General features: G+C 36.8%; 1 protein-coding gene and 1 long non-coding RNA gene across 5 annotated transcripts in view; one reads left to right on the top strand and one right to left on the bottom strand.

Moving 5' to 3' along the window:
- The first annotated feature begins 8,220 nt into the window (after positions 1-8,220).
- On the top strand, positions 8,221-9,450 carry LOC149543050 (uncharacterized). Its single transcript, XR_016355209.1, has 2 exons — positions 8,221-8,469; positions 8,568-9,450. It is a non-coding gene; the product is annotated as an uncharacterized LOC149543050 (long non-coding RNA).
- Positions 9,451-10,192: 742 nt separating this feature from the next.
- ALA2 (aminophospholipid ATPase 2) overlaps positions 10,193-14,628 on the bottom strand; it is a 274,747-nt gene continuing 270,311 nt past the window's right edge. For 2 of the 4 annotated variants that reach the window (XM_089797980.1, XM_089797978.1), the window contains 4 exons: positions 11,316-11,443; positions 11,027-11,177; positions 10,640-10,935; positions 10,193-10,539 (listed from right to left, as the gene is read on the bottom strand). In XM_089797980.1, the coding sequence (XP_089654106.1) occupies positions 10,536-10,539; positions 10,640-10,935; positions 11,027-11,177; positions 11,316-11,443 (579 nt within the window). In that variant the 3' untranslated portion in view covers positions 10,193-10,535. Of the gene's footprint in view, positions 10,540-10,568; positions 10,936-11,026; positions 11,178-11,315; positions 11,444-14,628 lie in introns of those variants that run through there. The other 2 variants (XM_089797979.1, XM_089797977.1) reach the window with 1 other exon arrangement.

Consider the following 14,628-nt stretch of genomic DNA (forward strand, 5'->3'; position numbering starts at 1 on the left):
GGACTACTGATCATGCTTCCTGCCTATATTCCTTCTCACATTTTGATCCACCATCTCCACTATCGGAGACTCACTCTCCTTCACAAGAGACTACTGAGGTGAAGTCAGGTCACTTGAACTTATGTGTTGTCCTTGAGACAAGTTTTGTGACTTCTACACCTCCACCTCATGTTTGAATTCCATCTCTTGCATAGGATTACTCTTCAGCATTGCCTAGTATTGTAGCTCCAGTCATCAAGAAACCTATTGTAGTTGTTGAGGATATATCAGAGGACACACATGTCCTCTTAGATGAAAAATTCAACACAACTATTATCTCACCTCCATTGGAGATTCCATTTCAAGATTCTCATTCCTTTTTCTTGGAGCATCAACTAGGACTTCCACTTGCACCTCACATACATGGGTTTTATCATCCTTGTCCATTGCCTTTGTTTCCTTCAAATTGGAGTCACATTTGTATGCTCATCGACATAGGAGTTCTACCATTCTAAGGTGGGCTATGGAGTCTCAAGCTTCTATTATGGAGGCTTTTATTGTACTTATGGTCTTGAGAGATTCTCTTGAGATGTTTAATTTGTGCATCATTTTCTATCTCTTTTGGAGTAGGGTTTTTCCCACTAGGTTTTCTCTACTTCTCTGTTTCATAGAGATTTGATCGTGATTGGGTACCTCATCAGGCCTTGTTGTCAAGACCCAAGTTTCCTTTCACCATTGTAGTTTCCTTGGATTGTTTGTAGCTGCATTGTTGTTCATCTTAAAGGGGGGTGTTAGAGAAAAAATGTTCATTTAATTTCATTTATTAAATTGCATATTCTCCCTTCTTAAGATTTCTCTTTATGTAGCTTGCATTTCCATTTAATAAATAATTAGTAATTATTAAATGGTTTTTACCTTTTAGGTTACCCTTTTTCAAGTTTCAACCTCCTTCTATAAAGATTGATCTTTTGTAATTATCTCTCATCTTTTTCATTTTTGAGAATACAATTTGCATATTTACACAGAAAAACCCTTGCCTCTTTTGGTCTTTTTCTTCTCTGTGATAGGTTTTTACATGTAGGTATTCTTTAGACTTTGTGGATTTGTATTGCTGAATCCTTCAAGATTTTCATTGTAAACAATATAACTTCATAAAATAACTCTCTTATTTATTTTAATATTAATATATTTATACTAATGACTTACATTCTATTTTATTTTAAAACTAATATATAATATTTAGTAGAAGAACATTTCTTTTATTAATATATATTTCATGACATATAGTTATTTTAAAATAATTTGATAAAATCAATTAAACAAAAAATTATAAAAAAAAATCATATATTTAAATATCAAAAGATAAAAATAGACAATATTATATAGATCCTTTTATTTTGAAAGAAATTAATACAAAATCTATTTAGCAAACACAATTGTTTATTTACAAAGTAGAACTTGATCTTATTACATTAATATTCTTAATATATTTAATATTTTTCATCTATTGATCATATTTTGTATTTAATTTATTATATGGAAAACAATTTAAATTTGTAGGGTATTTGATTGAAAATAAAATATTTTTTTAAACATAATTTATCTTTATTCAATTCTTCTAATAAATAGATTAGAATTAAGAATAAGAAAACTAATATTTATTCAACAATAATGAATATTTTTTAAATATATTGAAAATCTATTTTCTTTACTTAAATTATTACAAAATTACATTTTTAAGATTTTGAATATTATTTACCAATTTTAATTTAAAGGCACTAAAACTGAAATACAATAATGAAATCTTATATCTTTGATTAACATCTCTAATCTAATTATTATGTAATTAAATTATTTCAATTTAACTTTTTAAAATTATTTGTAATACAATATTTGTATTTTTTTTTTTTATGAATAGTCATTTTCTATTAATAAATTAATATACTTGTTACAAATTCACAAAAAAAAAGTCAAGGGATACAAGATCACCCTGCAAGAGTTCACATGACTGAAGCCGAAATCAACAAGTATTCATCAAAAGAAAAAAACATTAAGCAACCCCTCAGGCTGCCAAAATAGTGCCAACCAAGGGAGGTGGTTCATCTCGATCATTAAAAACCCCATCATCCTTGGGATTAGTAGGTAGACTAGGAACACTCCAGTCATCAAGAACCTTGCCTTTATCTTTTTCCTCTACTCACAATGGAGAGATAGCCAAATTCAGGTGGAAAGACCACTTGCCATAAGCAACCCTTTGCTTTAGAGAATTTGTTAGATACCATTTTTATTTTCAAGTAGAAAACACATTATGTTCTATTCTTTTCCTATCAAAATTAACTTTAAGGAAAATTAATTAATGTTAAAATAGGACAATGTTGTCGCACAGTAGTGAAGCAGAAATTATAAATCATACTTGTAGCTAGACATTACTTCTAATAGATTGCTACCTTAAATATATTAACTTTCCACAATCCATAATAGTTAGTGTTGTTTTTTATTAAGTAAAACAGGTTTTGAAGGGTGCTTGAAACCTTGTACAAGTCTAAAGATTTTCAATAAGTACAAAATAAAAAAATACAGTAGAAAAAAGTGAAACTAGTCCCCCCAAAACAAAGGGTAACCAAGGTGACAGAAAAGCCTATCACCAGCCAAAACCAAAGATCTAGCTAGAAGGCAAAAAATTGAACTAAGAGCCAGATACTACAATGGAGCTCATGATTTGCCCTTTGATTTAGAGCCTCCCTTGCAAAATTGAAGGTTCATTTCTAAAGGAGGAGAATATGGCTTAGTTTTCTTTCTTTTTACTGCAGTCCAACCATCCTCCACCTTAGCTGCCTGAGCAATCCAATCTCCAAAAGAAATTGAACAATGGAACCTAGAGGAATCAGAAGCAACAACAATCTCCCTAGAAGAGCCCGTAGCTAGTTGGCCCCCCACAAGGCCAGGAGGAACATCCGATACAAGGGCAGGGGCAGGAGAGGGTATAGGGTCATGGCCCCCAACAAGACGAAGAGGAACATCCAATACAAGGGCAAGGGCAGGAGAAGGAACAGGGTCCTGACCAGGAGTTCAGACATCCTTTGCTATCTTCAGCATCGAATGATCATCAACAAGGGAATCATCTGCAGGGTCATCCACTGGATCCAAAGGTGCATCCATGGACTTAACCATCGTATAGTGTTCAGAAGAGGCCCCTGACCACCAGGAAGGTGGTCGCCTTGATTTAGTCTTCACAGCAGCACATCGAGCAACAAAGTGACTTGTCATATGACATTTTCTACAGCAAAAAGGGATACCTTCATAATCCAATATTTGGGTCCAAGAGCCCCTCGAGGATTCCAAACAAACCTTCTTAAGCAGGCCCTTTGAAATATCCATTTCTACAAGAATTCGTGCACACGTCGAATGGAGAATATTCAAAGTGTCTGAGTCCACATATAAAAAGTCATCAATGGCATCCCCAATAGCTTCATAAACAGAATCTAGCCAGAGATGCATCGAGAGATTCAAAATCCAGACCCAAATAGGAACCCTATTAAAGGATTCTATAAGCGGATCAAAATCCATATGCCATGGTTTGGCCATAAGTGGAAATCTATCCTGCCATGAAAAACTGTTATCACACAAAATAGTCTTCCCGTCTTTAACAGTTTTAAACTTTACTATGAAAAATCCTTTTACATCAATGTTTTGAATCACACTCTGGGATCCATCATTGGGATGGTAGAATGCTCATGCTTATGCAGATGATAATAATGTATGTTGACACCACGGTTTTATAAAGTTGGAAGAACACTTGCCTCAATGACATACCTCCTTTTATTTCCTTTACCAAGGAAGTTGAGTCGGACAATAAAACCAAGTGCTTCTTCTTCACCAAAAAAAACACTTTCTAACCATTGAGTCATCCCATTGTCACACTCCCTTTTATTGATATTTCCCTTTTTCGTAGATGATATATCCCAAAAAATTTACAAGATCCCTCTTCAAAAGGCCATCGATGTGCTTTCAAACCATTCTTCATTCTAAAACCTCAAACTCCCTCCCTCAAAGACCCAAATGACTTAGTTAACTTTGGTGTCTACAAAGCCATTTACTCCTATGGTATTCCTCACGTAGGTGAGATGGGTAGATCTCTCAACACCATAATCAAAGAGTATTTTACCATGACAAAGTATTGCAAGGTCTTAAACTCTATTCTTGTTGACCACTCTTTGTCAATTAAGTGCTACATTTGTTTGGAGAGTACATAAATCTTGTCCAAGGAAAAGACTATTTCAAGCGTGAACTTAAAGTGGCCACTATGATCGATACCCACCCATGCAGCCTCAACCTAGCTGAAGGGTGAAGCCCCAGTTCCTCATGGAAGCTCTTGCTTTCTTTCCTCATAAAATAACCATCGTGTCCATGACCTACTTTTGTGTAGTATCATTGTTCTTCTTCTTGTTCTTGGTTTGTCCTCTTGACTTCTTTCTCCTTTCACTCTTACCTCTCTATTTGAAGGGGTTTCCCTTGTTCTTTTATAATGTCCCCCTTTAGGATAACTATGAATTATGGGATAAGTACTTCAATTCCTTAGGGTTACAATATTTGCTTTTGCAATAAATTTATGCAATTGATAATATGAAGATAAATATCTATAAAATGACAATAATCAATAACATTGTCTTTAATATATGCAAATGAAGGTATGCTTGACTGAATTGATGAAAATGAACTAAATGCAATGTGCTCTTAGGGTCTCTACTATGTCAAGTATGGCAACATGAATACACAATGAGATACAATAATTGTTTGTGTCTCATCTTAGTAGCGAGCCACTCTAGGTTTATGGCTCTCACTAAGGTTTCTTTGATTGTTAATGTGTTGTTTCCTAATGGCAATGGTGGGGTAAATGTTGCGTCAATAGGGAAATCATTGGTGCCTATTTTGTGTCTTCTTTTCTTTGGCTTCTCTAGTGCCCTCTCCCATAGGTCTTCTTGTTGGTTGTGTGAGATCTATTAGAGGTGTTGTCATGGGTCCTAGTCCTGGCCCTTTGTTGTTAGTTGTTTTGGGCCCTTCATTTACCAATTTGACTCACATTGTTACTTCAGCTTGACCTTCTATTGTAGTGATTTCTAATGTGTCCTATGTTGTTTCATTTATTGAGCATTCTGTATTTGAGCCCCTTGCTTGGGGCGTCAACATCTCCATTAGTGGGTGTCGGTTCACCGACAATTGGTGTTGGCTCATTGGATTCTACAAAGGTGTTGCCTAAGGAGTGGGCTCCTATTCTGAAAAAGCAAATTCTAACACCTATTCTTGTCTTTGAGCCTATGGCTTTTTAGTTGGATTTGGAGCTAGAGGAGGAAATAGACAATGGTACCTCTATTTTCCCCTGGCATGCTTTGATTTATCATTTTCAAGGCTTTTGGCTTAGCCTCCATAATTACTCTTGGCCCTTGGGTTTATGATCGTTGTAAGCCCCTTCTTATGAGGGCGGTGCACATTTACCCTTTGGCTTAAGGGTTTTTTGTGACAAAATTCAAAGATGTTGAGGACAAAAACAAAATTTTGTGTGGTTACTCCTTCACCTGGAAGGACAAGTTCATACTCACAACTAGACGTTGGTACGTGGATTTCAACCCTATTGATGTAACCTTCAACAAGGTTCCTATTTGGGTTTGGGTACCTAATCTTCCCCTTCATTTATGGGTTGATAATTTCCTTGAAAAGGTGAGAAATTTTCTTGGTGACTCTCTTATGGTTGATGAGGAATCTTGTGACATTCTCCACTCAACTTATGCTCGAATCTTGGTGGATTTAAATATTTCCAAGGGACTTCCCCCTAAAATTTGTACCGAAACCTCTAAGGGTTATTGGTGCCAAGGTTTGGATTATGAGGGGATTCCCTATAAATACAAGTCATTCTTTAAACCTAAACATGGGGAGGCTCAATGCAATTCAGATAAATTAAGAGGTAGGCTTCCTGGTGGAAGGATGCCTCTGGTCAACATCATTCTGTTCTAAAGGCCTCTCATAAAAGCTTCTCCCAGGTGGATGCATAAGATCGTTCCACTCCTTCCTTGGTTGCTCGGTCTTCGAATGTTGGAGGTGCTTGTGTTTGTGTGCCTACTTTTGATGCTACTTGTGGTCCTTTGACTTCTAATCCTACCCTTTCTACTAAGATTGTGCCTATTGCTAGTACTGTTGTTGTTGTCTCAAGTTCTAGACCTTTTGTTCGCATTGGTCATTCCCTAGCTTTTGACATTGTTTCTATTGGACTTGTTTCTTCTTCCCAAGGTGGGGGATGTTTAGTTTTAAATTTGATTTCTTGGCAAGATGCTACTGTCAAGATTGGAGAGGGTTGGATTACTGTTAAGAAATCTAAATCTTGTTATGACCCTTTTTCTCATAAGGGGAAGTCCAAGGATAATTCTTAGTTCTATCTAGTTGGTTTGGACTACATGTTGGTTTATCTTGGAATTTTTTCCTTCTCATGCAATGTTTCATCTATTTTTGTCTCATCTTGTAAGTAATCTTGAATATCTTTAGTTGTGGGGCTTCAAGTCTCTCTGAAACCTATTTGTACAAGGTTTCAAGGTCCCTCCAAAACTCATTCTTACTTAATTGGAAAAAAAGATATTATTAATAGAATTATGTATTTGATAACTTTGATACAAACATTTAAAACATGCAATATATTGTTAGGTAATATGGACTATAGCAATATTGTTTCTATGTCTGATCTGGATAAAATAACTTGCAACAATAGTGTTGATGTTGTGTGATATATTGCCAATAGTGGCATGTTGTGATGGTTAAGTTATTGTGTTGTTATCCTTGCCATCAAGGTTCAAATCTAATTGGGATGAGGTCCCCCATTTGTAGCCTCATTGGTTCATAGCTCCAAGTCAAAAGCATTTACCCCTCTTAAAAAATTTTAAAAAAATGTTGTCTAATATACACTTCTGTCCTTTACAATCAATGGTGCGGTCTCGATTTATGCTTATATGCTTATAACCAAATTATGCCAAATAGACAATTTGCTCAAATGGCCAGATCCAATTAAACATTAAAAGTATATAGGTTTCCAAGTCTGGTGATAGTTGAAGTGAAGTCAGAAAGATCTTATGCCTTTCGATTAGATAGGATGCCTTCAAGAGATGTGTCCAATGCCCCTTCCTAAACACCTCTTTGTATTACTTAATAATTAATTAAATATAATTGCTGCTCTCTTGATTGACCTTATTAACGATATATCAACATGCCTATATCCTTATTTATAATCGACGATTTGTAACTTTGTTGAGTCATCAATTGTTATTAGCACAATTGCTGACATATAGACTTACGTCTCATATATGCACTTATAGATTAATATTGTGCCATGCTCATAATTTATCTTGAAGCTACTCTAATGATTTTGCATCAATCGTATTGATCGATATATAATTGTATTGGTCATATCTACACTCTCCATGAATGATAGCAATCGATTCTAGTTGCTAACTCTAACAAGAGCTCTGTTAGAGCAAGAGTCCCTGCCTATAGAGATAAGTTTGAATTTTGAAAGTAAACTAAGATTATAATAAGTTAGAAAATATTTGTATTTTTTGTCGGAGAAAATTGAATTTTCTCACTGCCAAAAAAAGAATGATCCAATAGAGTGAACGAAAAATGTGATTAATAAAATAATAAAAATATTTAAAAATATGAACATTTAAGTTTCTTTTAAATCGTTTGAATTGATTGATCACTTGAATTGAAAAATTGAATTGCATGAAAGCAATAGTATCCTCCAAGAACTAATAATAAATTTATCAACCATAAATTTATAAGATACATTTAACTAATATAGATTCATTTTTCCCATATTAGAAGTTAATTATAATAAAATTGATGGTCTTTAAACTGAAATAAGAATCAATTGATTTTATTGATTTTATATATGAAATTGATTAAGCAAAACGTTTCATATGTTTCTCCACAAATATCTAGTTTAATATGTTTCAGCAACTTGCAGTGCCACGTGGTAGACTACGTTCACTCCGGCACTCTCTCCGGCCAAAAAGCACTGGAAAAAATTAATGGCAGACAGCGACAGCTTCTCCTCTGGCAACTCTGCCTTCTGGTGGCATGTCAGTGCTCTGGCACCAGCCTTTAATCCACCAATACAATTATGACACCGGTGACTTCGCACAAAGCATGAAAATAGTTGTGGAGATCCGTCAAGGCAGAGGAACCAACCACGAATCCACCACCGCTGTAAGTGGATCAGGACTGGCAGTTTTCCAGAAGCGGTTTTTGGGCTGAATATGTGAGCCCAGACTCTCCCACCTTCTGCCCTAGAAACATATAGGACCTTCCTTCCATAGCTTCCGCCCCGGCTGCGGCATATAGTTTTCTCGGCCTAATTCAAGAAGAATCTAGAATAGAGGCATCCTCACTGGGATGGTAAAGAAGCCGGACGAGGTGGTGACTCGCGAATGGGAACTGGGTGTTGACTAGGTATTTAAGTTTTAGTGTCATATTTTATGAAGCACAGATTAAATAGAAACACCCATGAACCTTATTACTAATCTGAGCTATATTCTCTCTATGCACAGGGAGTTATGAAGGGAAAGGCGTAGGCATTACTTTGGAGGATGATTGCCGGATCATGATAGATGTCACTATGTGGTTGTGAAAGAGTCTAATCCTGTCCATGAGGCACTGATTTGAGACGTGGCTATGGGAAGTCATACGTACAATAAACATGAAAGGAGGAGATTCAAGATTTAGTGAAGCCTTTTGTTATCGGATTTTCCTGCAATGTGCCCACCTGAATGGAAACGTCTACAAGATTTGATTATATTAAAGATACCCTACTCTGAGCAACGTGAATGGGCGGAGATACAGATCGAAGTTATATGGATGAACCTGAGCATGTTTTCTTTCAACACATTGATCATTCGTTTGAAGCATTTCTCCAACTGATGTGTGGATATGGGTTGCTGATGCATTGATTTCTCAGTGGAGCATGGAGGAGTCATTTCATTTCTGCTACTGTAAGCAGTAAGAAGATGAATGTAGACTAGTTTGGAGAAACTTGTTTTAGCAATTGCCCGTCTGTAACGTTGTTGTATGGAAGTAGTCTCATAACAAATGGCAATGGATTCCCCAATCTATCAAACGTCCACTCATCTTGTTGCAAAATCTGATAGTGGTGTTGGCTTTTCCATTATATTGAAAAAACCTACAGTCTAAAGAAATTTTAGATGTGCATTTAGAAATACCGAGGAAGGCAATATCCCTGGGCGAGGTGATGGCCCCGAGACCCAGTCAACAGCGTGCCTATAGATTTCATTTATCCAGGCTTATGCAGGCTCTTCGGAGGTGCACCAAAAAAGCTGTAAAGACATCCATTGCGACAATGAGGCGGTGGGTTTCGCAAAGATATTTTTGGAAAGTTTCGAGAAATATATTTTTAGTAATTTTTGTGTCAATAAATCAATATTATCCCACCAAAATTGCTTTTGGCCAATGGGAAAAAAGAAATTAATATTTGAAAATTAATTTAAAAATAAACTGGTTTTTTAACTTTAGTCATAGCCTAATTCTAAGTAGAAAAATTAATTAGAAGAGGCCACCGGGAACATTAGTTCCCTGCCTATATATAGGCAGGGACTAATAATGCCTACATGTCATTGTCAATAATACTTTTTTATAATGAGATCCATGTCTCCATTAATTATAATTATATTCAAACTCCCTTAATACTGTAAAAGAAATAACTTACGTCTTACTCAGAGATCAGCACTCTAGAATTATTTATATGCTACATCCTTTGCAATTAATAGCATCTGCCCTTAAAACATCTAAGTTTCAACAATTTAACGTGTTGTCTAAAGTTTTCTGGATACATCCAATGTTAAAGTGAATGTGAGGCATACATGGAAGTCCATAGGCATCTCGATATGATTATAAAAAGTATTATCGATTTGTCTCCTACAGATGAACAAAATGAGTTAATTGGTTCTCCATCTTGTAAGCTATGCTGTTTAATATGCGTGTGCCCTTATATGAAAGTTCAGCATCAGCATTATGAAAACATCATTAAAAAGTTGACATGTTTTCTGTTAGTAAAAATAAGCATCTTTTAACTATGTTTACAGCTACAAGAAAACAAGAATGTGAAGCAAACGGACGTCGTGTTAAGATATACATCATCATCATGGTATAGTAGGCCAAATAAAACTCTAAAATGTAACAAATATATTTGCTTTTTACAATCAGACAATACATCTGAATATAATTAGACCCCATATTTCAACCTAATTGTATTCGCACTAGAGAATACATATTTTTCTATAAGTAACCCCTTTAAATAAGGAAAGGAAAAGTCATCTGTTGTTATTTGAAATGACTCTTTATTGGTATACATTGAGCTTATCGTGAATGATTTCAGGATCTTGAAACTGTTTTTACATTCTTGTGGTAAACAGCCAATAGAATACAATCTGAGAAATGGGCAGGATCAATAAGCAAGTGCGTTGGTGTAACCAACAGAAAAGTCGTGTCGCTGATCGGATATTTCAGCTGAAATGATTTGTATGAATTTTCAAAAATTTGGAACTTAAATGAAGCTAATCAAGAGGAATGCTAATTAATTTTACTCCTTGAGTAAGAAAAAGATGACCTTGAAGGAGTTGCCTGAAGGAAATCAAAAGATCCTCCTGAAGTTACTTTTGTTGCAGATGGTGATTCGCATAGTAAAGGTTCATACACGGATGCTTTGTTGCTATTTGAATGTGTTGATGATAGAGGAGTCACCTCCTTTTCTTCATCCTTTAATGGCGACTCTAGACTAGGGCTTGAGTAACTAGTAAGATGCGAACGCTCCACTTGTTGCAATATATTAATAGCACTCGACCGATATGTAAAGCGGAAACACTTCAGAGCAGTTATAGGTCCCATACCAGCAATAACAATGACCTGCATGGCACAAATTCCAAGAATTAGTAGTGACAAGTCTCTGATTTTTCTCACAAAAAACCAAGTACAGACAAGGGAACAAAGAGCTCACCCAAATAGTAAGCCAATAAGCTGGTTGACCACATACACGGAACATTATTGTGTACATTCCTGCCCACGGTATAGTGCTCCAAACAAAGTTGATCAGGTAAAATGCAATGAGGTTTCCCCAAATGGCAACATGTTGTAAAATTGTGAAGGAGCTGAACAATTGCAGACACAAAATTAGCATGCAATGCAATCAAAAAGCCCCGGCAGAATTTAGCAAATGGATAGAATTCCCTCTATCATCTATAGTAGTAAGAGATGTGTATTATTGTACAATTCAAGATAAGAATTACTTCGTCTCTAAAGCAATAACAAAAGCTTGCAGCCAGATGCATCCTGATAGGGCTACCATGGAGAGCTCTTCCATTTCACTCTTTTCATTGGCATATACATGGATTGTGACTAGGAATACAACAGTTGCCTGCATATGGAAATAATAATACATTAGAAAGTCTTAACAAGCAGTGAAAATTACTTTTTTGTCAAAATCAACCTAACATTATCAGATTTCCACAATCCATTAGAAAATATCGATTTCTTTCTGGATTCAATTGTGTGTTTTTAGCATCAATGTTTTGGATCACACTCCATGATCCATCATTACTATTCTTGCACTCTCACTTCCTGATGATGGATCACGGAGTGTGATCTGAAATGTTGATGCCAAACACACACAAAATCAAACTAGTTCATTTACATTCTACATGTTGGATCTAACCTCCAAAACAGAAATTTAAACATTCCAAAAATAATCTAGTAAACTACCAATAAAATGTACTGAAACATAATAAGAAAGGAATATCAATATACATGTTAATTGACCATGATTCCCCAGTGAGTGGGTAGCCAAAAATTTTTAATCAAGGATCCATTCAAACTGCAAGTTGGTGTTGGGGTTTATATTATAGGGGGGAAAGGGTGTTGCATACTGTACATATAGAACATGAAATGCTAGTTATAAAATTGTGTGCCAGTATAACATACCAAATTGAAATACTTGCACATAGAAAAATTGTAACATGAACAAGAACTATTGAACATTCAACATAGAAACATAATACAAACCCAATAGTAACATTCATAAATCAACATGGGTAGAATAACAATTGTGCTATTGTATTCTAGTAGCATTTAAAAGTCTCCTTGCTGCCCTGCAACTTGCCGCTCAACTTTGAATTTGAATTCTGAATCTATGGCAGGCCCTGAGCCCCTAGATTCATCTCCTTACCCGGACTTGCAAATGGTGCTTGCGCTATGCAAGGACTTGGAGGACACGAGGGATGGTTGTGGGTCCATGGGGGATCTTGGGATGTCTTCTACCAACACTATTGTCTTGGGCAGTGGTGGCCCTACTTGTGGTCCTCCAGAGGGCAATCAGATGATGGCTAATGGGTCCCTGACAGGTTGGAAAAATGTGCTTGTGGGATCCTCAGGGACTAATGCCCATTCGGAGGGGACTAAGGCCCATTCAGAGGATCCCAAGATTGCCCGTGGTTTTGATGGTCCGGTGATCTCCCTCCCTGACAGTTTGATGGACAGTGTGACTTCTGGTCTCGAACTTTGTGTTGTTGGCAGATTTGTTGCTTTCAGACCAACTATTGAGATGGTTCAAAAATGGGAAGTCAGAAATGGAAAGTTAGAGGTAGTGTGGAGGTTTTTGCTATGACGAGTGGCCTCTTTTGTTTCAAATTTACTTCGGAGGAAGATACCAATCTTATTCTCTCAGGTACTTGGTATTATGGGAAGCATTCTCTTGCTTTGACAAAGTGGCATCCGGGTTTTGATGCTAGTGCTGAGCTAAGTAAATTGGCCCCAGTCTAGGTTAGATTACCTGGTCTGCCCTTTAAATTTTGGGATGAAATGATCCTAAGATGGGTGGGGAATTATTTTGGTCACTTTGTCACAGTGGATAAGGTAACTATGCAAAAATCACGTATGGTTTATGCAAGGTTCTATGTGAATGTTGCATTGAATCGTGCACTCCCAACTGTGGTTACACTTAAGACCAAATGGGGAGAGAAAGTCCAGCCCATTGAATATGAGAATGTGGGCTTGTTCCACTAGAAATGTGGCCAGTTTGGACACCTTATTGTGGATTGCAAGGCTCAAATGCAAAAGGACAAACAGAAGGAGAGTACGCCAGGGATTGTTATGGAAACTATAGGGGAACCTTTGGAGGCCCCAAGGCAAGAGGTGGAGAATGTTGTAACACAAACAAGGGAGGTTAACCCCATGCTTTCCACCCCACGCATAGAGCATAATGCAACTGGGGAAGGGGAAGCCTTGGAGGACAAGAAGAAATTGGAGGAATATCCCTTTAAAAGGGAATTAGAGGAACTATTGAGTTCACCCATGAGGGACTTAAGGAAGGTGAGTTGTTGGAGGAAGGTGAAATAGAGGTTTGCCATCCTATTCCTAGCTCACCAGCAAATCGGGGAGGTGATAGCCTGCAGGGTCTTATGGCCACAGAATGTGATTCTCAAGTAAAAGTTTGTACCCCCTTAAAAATGGTTAAGGCATCCCCAGCGAAGATTGCAGCTAAAGTCATGGCAAGCATTGATAAGGCAGATAAGGAACATAGTCCTAACTCACCACAGGAAGAGGAAAATGGGGAATGGGAGGTCCAGAAAAAGAAAAGGAGGGGGGTAAAAAGCCAGATGTGGGCGCTTGTGGGACTGCTGGAAGGCTGTCTAGCAGAGCAACTAGGAAAAAACAAGCAGCAAAGGATGTGGCCAATGGTAAGCAACTTACACTGGAGACTATTACTAGAGGTAAGAAATGAATTTCCTCTATTGGAATTTAAGGGGGTTGAATAACCCCCAGAAACAATATGCTCTGAAACAATGTACTTGTCAGGAAAAAGTTGACTGTGTTCTAACTTCTAATACAAGAAATTAAAATGTCTAGTACCAATTTTGATTAAATGGTTTGTCATGTTTGGCCTAGTGTTGCTTACATGCATATGGAAGCTGATGGAGCCTCGGGGGGGATTGCTACTATGTGGAACCCGAACTCTATGATGGGAGTTGAGGTTTGGAAGGATAGAAATTCCATAATAACTGATTTCCAATCTAGTATTCATAGCTGAGGACTGATTAGTTATGCCTCTAATAACATGCTAGGGAGGAAGGAAAAATATGATAAATTAGCTAGGGTTATAGTAACTATGAAGGATAAGCAATTGTTGTGTATGGATGACTGTAATTCTCCCCTATACCACTTAGAGAAGTTGGGTAGAAACAGGGATTGCTTAGGATGCTTGCAAGATCTAAATGATTTTATGAGCCGAATGGACTTTATAGATGTGGAACTGAGAAATACAGAAGAATGGGGTTGTCATGAGAATTTTTTCCCTCTTTGACAACTTAAAAATACTGAGGAAATAGCAAACGAGATGGAAACCACCTTCCCTTACACATTCTAGAGGAGGTGTTGGAGTGGTAGGTGGTGTGTTGTGAGACAGGAAGGGTGATGTGTTGTTAGTCTATACTAGCGAGGTGGGAAATGGAAGTAATAATTTAGCTGAGGCAATGGCTTTGTTCTAGGGGCTGCAGCCAATTTGTGAAATGCAAATTAAGGAAGTAACAATAGAAGAGGACTCCAAAT

This window comes from Cupressus sempervirens, chromosome 8 (assembly GCF_028749045.1).
Source record: "Cupressus sempervirens isolate cs-2001-9-10 chromosome 8, ASM2874904v1, whole genome shotgun sequence".
NCBI lineage: Eukaryota > Viridiplantae > Streptophyta > Pinopsida > Cupressales > Cupressaceae > Cupressus > Cupressus sempervirens.